Source organism: Octopus bimaculoides, chromosome 24, assembly GCF_001194135.2.
Source record: "Octopus bimaculoides isolate UCB-OBI-ISO-001 chromosome 24, ASM119413v2, whole genome shotgun sequence".
Classification (NCBI taxonomy): Eukaryota; Metazoa; Mollusca; class Cephalopoda; order Octopoda; family Octopodidae; genus Octopus; species Octopus bimaculoides.
In genome coordinates, this window is record NC_069004.1 from 13,559,256 (window position 1) to 13,565,109 (window position 5,854).

The window sequence follows — 5,854 nt, forward strand, 5'->3', positions numbered from 1 at the left end:
AAAACCAGTCAAAAGGAATTTATTTATACACAGATATAAAAAAGTTGTTGAGTTTTTCTTAGGATTTAAGCAATATTCCCATCTCACCTCCTTAAAAATATTTAGAGACTTTTTACATCTGTATATAAATAACATAGAACAGAAAACTCCATAACTGACTAATTTTTCTTACTATCATTATTAATATATTATCCTGCACACTAAAGGAAAATTATTTCTGAACTAAAAACTGTCATATGATAAATAATAAGAAAATAGAATAATGCGCATATGAAATGAAAAGCCTTAATTATTTCAAATTAAATTTTTTTCTATAGAATTATCTGAATCTAATAAAGGCAAATTATAAATCTTGTTTGCCCAAATTAAAACAAGATCACAACATTGACTGAGGTCAAGCTGAAACTACTAATACTCTTTCTTTGGTTTCAACTAGCATGCTCAGACCAGACTGGACTGATTTTGCCCATTTTTGATTTTAAAACTGTTTTACTAGTAAATACTAAACTGTGAAAAATGAAGTAGATTTAATACGGTTAAGTTATATAACAAATGAAACCAGCTATCTTGTTACCTCCCACACTAGTATAACCGAGTTACTTTTCTCCAGATATGCTTAAAGGAAACTTTGCTCATTAATAGTGTATAGTCCCGAACTAAAAGTAAAACATCTTAAGAAAAGGCTCAGTCACAGGGATTATGGATAAACATGAGAACCGGTGGCTCTATCAACTAAGATGAAATAAGATAAAAGAGAAGAAAAATTAACCTATAAAAATTTCCAACTTTAGAAGGACGTGTTATGTAGCTGAAAATACTAGTTGATGCATTGATGTATGTGTGTATGTGTGTGTTTTGTATGTGACATGTACTGCAAATATAATAATGAATAGCAAAGATATGAATGATTGATGTGAGAGGGAAAATGTTTAGGAAACTTAAAGTGTAGAAGAAAAACAATGGAGTCCAGATTAGAATTTCTAAGAGGTGTGCATAGGCTATTTAGAAAAAATACGATCCTCGTTATTGGTTATAAGTTTAAAAAGTGAGAACTGTAAGAATGAAATGAAAAGAAAACTTTGAAATCTGCCAAGGCCAGGAAAATCTAAAAGATGAATATTTGAAGAAAATACCAGAAGGGAGGAATGATTATTACTTTTATGTACCACCTAAATATTTACGATTCTACAGTGTTTGCATGTATGTTGTTGGAAATGGTTAACTTTGACAAAAAGGTATCAGGTATATGTAATAACTAAAAAAAAAAAAATGACTGATTATTATTACAGAGTTCTATTAACTGACTGTTGACTTTAAAGAATCATATATATATATATAGAATATCTTCAATGCTAAGAAAACCTCCCAGTGGAATCTGATGGAATATTTTATAAAAGAGAAATATTTTATAAAAGAGGACAGATAATTAAAGATGGAAAAAAATTTCTTTCGCATTAAATTTGTTTCTCACACCTTAATAAGCTATTTTGGGATTGCACAAAAAGAAAAGATACAGAAATACCAAAATTGAAGCTATTTTGAAGAAATCAAGAACTGATCTAAGAGGAAAACAAAAAGGAAAATAACCATTTCTCATGGAACTTATAACATCATAGCAACCTCAAGTTTCTCCCATTTCTACATTGTTTAATTTTTTTCTTTTTCTTTTAAATCCGAAAAAAAAAAATCAACTGACTTTGCTAATCTATTTCACTGTTATTTTATGAATGTTATCTTATGTTAAATAATTCAGTTTTATCACAACTAACCATAGACATTTACGTGACATCTAGATACCATTTGATGAGCAAACCAACTAAGATAATGTGTAATAAATACTTTAGGTTTCCAAATTGGTCTGGGGGATATTATAGCAAGGGAAGCAATTCTTCACTATTTTGTCATTTTAAACTTTAAGAAAACAAAGGATTAAAAAGATCAGCAAATGGAATAGAAATATGATGAAAATGGTTTTTACTTTAATTCTAGTTCATTTAATGGAAATCATCATCACAAGAGCTTCTAATGTAAAATGTAGTTTCTTAGTTGTCCAGTGGAACCACAAAGACAATGATGAGAAACTACAGCTAGTTTACTCCCAGTTCATGTAGTACTACTATGACTGTCCATGAGGAAAGCAGTTCTGATGAATACTAATGAAAGTATCATTTTTACACATGCAACACAGAAAAGAGGGAACCAAAATCACAAAACCAAAAACTCAAATGAAGAATGCTGAAAGTGAGAAATCAATTGGTGCAATGAATGAGGTCCTCAGAATTCACCACCTGGCATGCTGCAATGGCACTGTATCCTTCAGAGATCATAGCCAGTCTTACAAAACATGGCCGTATCTTGCATTTGAGAAGAAAAAGAGAGATTGGAAACACTGAATTTAGGGAAAATAAGTTAAAAGCCAATAATACATATATAATTAGAACTATCAAAATAATAATAATAATAATAATAATAATAATAATTTAATCATAATATTAATAATATTAATAATAAAAAATATTAATAATAGTAATTATATAGTAAATAAAATATTTTGGATTCCAAAAGGATTCCTATAATCACACTGTTTCACAAATGTTTCAGATTTCAAAGAATCCATTTCAGCCAAAGAAATTTTGAATTTTGCGATGAAAATATAAGTCAATTGAGGAAGAAGTCACCAAATACTATGTCACATCATTCCACAAGTGAAAACAGATGGGGTAAAAAAAAAATGATTTAATTTACAAAAAAATTTGTGAAATTTTAAAACAGATGTACTGAAGCAAAACTAAAAAAAAAAAAAAATTGTAAATGAATAAATAATTCTAAATCCATCAGATCCAAAAGAGAAGATAGTTTCAGAAATAATCATAGAATAATAATAATCAATCGAATTAATAAGAATTAATAATTTGTTTTTTGTTTTTTTTTTTACTTAGAGCAATAGAGCGTTTACGAATTACAAATTTTAAAAGGATAAACGTTTTGCAATAGTTAGCTAATTTCAGTGACTCCTGGGTTGTGAGTAATAAGAATCTTACATATTGGATATCGAACACAAAAAATATATAATGCAAAAAAAAACAAAAAAAACTATACACAACTGATACCTTCTTGTAATGTGATGTATGGAGGGCTTCTTACCAACACAATAATAATCCAATTGTTCAGGAAAGAAGATTTAAGATCGAATGTTTGTTTGTTCTTAACACCCATCCACCCAAATTATTTTCATTAATACTTTTAAATATATATATATACGCATATATACATATATATATATACACATATATACATATATATAAACACATATATGGATGTATATAAAAATATATATAAATATATAAATATGTATATACACATATACACATATACACACACATATATATACATACATATATACACATATATAAATGTATAAATATATATACACACATATACATATATAAATATATATAAATATACACACACCCATACACATAAACATATATAAACAAACATAAATATATATACATAAATATATATATACACATAAACACATATACATACACATATAAATATATACACATACACACACATACATACATAAATATATATATATATATACATATATAACTATATATACATATATAAATATATATACAAATACAAATATATATACATACATATATGAATATATATACATATATAATATATATACATACATAAATATACATAAATACATATACACATATATATATATACGTATATATATACATACACACATATACATATAAAAATATATATATATATACACACACACACACACACACACACATACATAAATGTATACATATATAAATATATATATACATATATAAATATATATACATATATAAATATATATATATATATGTACATATATAAATTCACATATACAAATATACATATAGATGTATACATATAGAAATATATATATATATATATATATATATATATATATATATATATGTACATACATATGTATGTATATGTGTGTGTGTATGTATATATAAAATAACGAATTACAAATGAGAACAGTTTCTACATCAATACAACTTTCTGGTAACTGTCTTTGAATAGGAAAAAATTACACGGAAGGAAGGGAAGGGAAAAAAAAAATGAAAATAAGTCATCAGTTGAAAAATGCTTACACAACATTGAAAAAGATATTTGCAAAAAATAGCTTTGATAAATGTAGCTTTTTGAATGAACTCTTATTCAAATCATAGAAACATTTGTGAGCATGAAACATATCTATTAATCGTAAATGAGAAATCAACAGTACAATTCATCAATAACTATGATATTCCTATAATATATACATATATTGTATGTGTATATATATATATATTTATATATGCTATACATAACATATATGTATTTTACATGTATGTAAATATATCATATATACATGTGTGTATAAGTAATATATTTCTTTGTATACATATATATATATATATCCACACACACGTGTGCACATCACTCGTTCATTTCCTCATTGTATATCACATAGCTGCACATGCACAAAGTATGAATGGTTGACAGGAGAGACTGACATCACAGCTCCTTGCACTTTCATACACGCGATCAAAATCGCACACACAAACACACAATAATAAACGCAACAATCTCTTTTACGTTTCCATCTAGCAAATCCACTCACACCTGGCCAAAAGTGCTGCACAGTGAGACTAAACCTGAAAACACCTAGTTGCAAAGTTAACCTCTCAATCGTATACTTACGCCTGCACTGCCTGTATAAAGATATACAGGTATATCTCTACATGTGCATTTGTGTCTTTTAGTAAGAGTGCCTATTTATCTATATATATATATATATATATACATACACACACACATGCATATATGTGTGTGTGTCAGTAATTATTTAAGCATTGGGTATGTACCTAGAAGTTAGCTGGTGAAGCACGTTCATTGCCTATGGCTACATGATTTCATCCACAGATTTTTACAATTGTTGCTGGATCTACTAAGGGAATTCCTGTGTTGACTGTATAATAAATGATCAAAATGGGAAATGGAATACATGAGAAACTTTGCTGAAAAGAACAGCATGCAGTTTAATGCTGGAAAGTTTCAAGCCTTGAGCTATCAGCATGCAAAACTGAATGCAATACCAATTAAATACACTAGACCTCGAGGAATTGCAATTCCAGAGGCACAGTCAGTGCGAAACATGGCCATTTACATGAGTAATGATGCATCCTTCCATGTGCATTTTGCTAAATTGGCAATTAAATGCAGGCGGCTGACTGGATGGGTTCTTAGAACTTTTAGAACAAGAGATCAGGAAACCATGATGGTCCTCTGGAGGACACTTGTCCTAAGCCACTTTGACTATTGCTCTCAGCTATGGTCAGCAACCAATGTCAAACTAATCTCAGAACTTGAGGCAATCCAACAAAGCTACACGAAGAAGATAGCCTCTATGCACCATATACTGGGAAGACTCAAGAGATTAAGACTCTATTCCTTAGAGCGTAGGAGAGAGAGATATGCCATAATATACATCTGGAAGATCCTGGAAGGACTTGTCCCAAACTTTGGCATCGAGAGTTACACAAATACTAGAACTGGGCGCCACTGCATATTGCCAAGGACTCCAAATTTGCCATCAAGATATAGGGCAAGATACTGCAATAGCCTGTTCATTTTCTGTTTTCGTTTCTTGTTGTGTTTAACGTTTTTTTGATGTCCTGTACCCATATATGCATGTATGTATACATATAGATGTAGGTATGTACATATATGTATGGATATATGCGTATATTTATATATTATTTATATTTTTATTATTATTATTATATATATA

General features: G+C 28.4%; 1 protein-coding gene across 11 annotated transcripts in view; it reads right to left on the bottom strand.

Annotated features, from left to right (window-relative positions):
* Window positions 1–5,854, bottom strand: part of LOC106875466 (histone-lysine N-methyltransferase, H3 lysine-79 specific) — a 181,886-nt gene that overhangs the window by 67,369 nt on the left and 108,663 nt on the right. For 3 of the 11 annotated variants that reach the window (XM_052976324.1, XM_052976327.1, XM_052976322.1), the window contains one exon: window positions 2,289–2,354. The exons of the other annotated variants lie outside the window; for them this stretch is intronic. In XM_052976324.1, coding sequence (XP_052832284.1) covers window positions 2,289–2,354 — 66 coding nt within the window. The remainder of the gene's footprint in view (window positions 1–2,288; window positions 2,355–5,854) is intronic. 11 annotated transcript variants of the gene reach the window in all.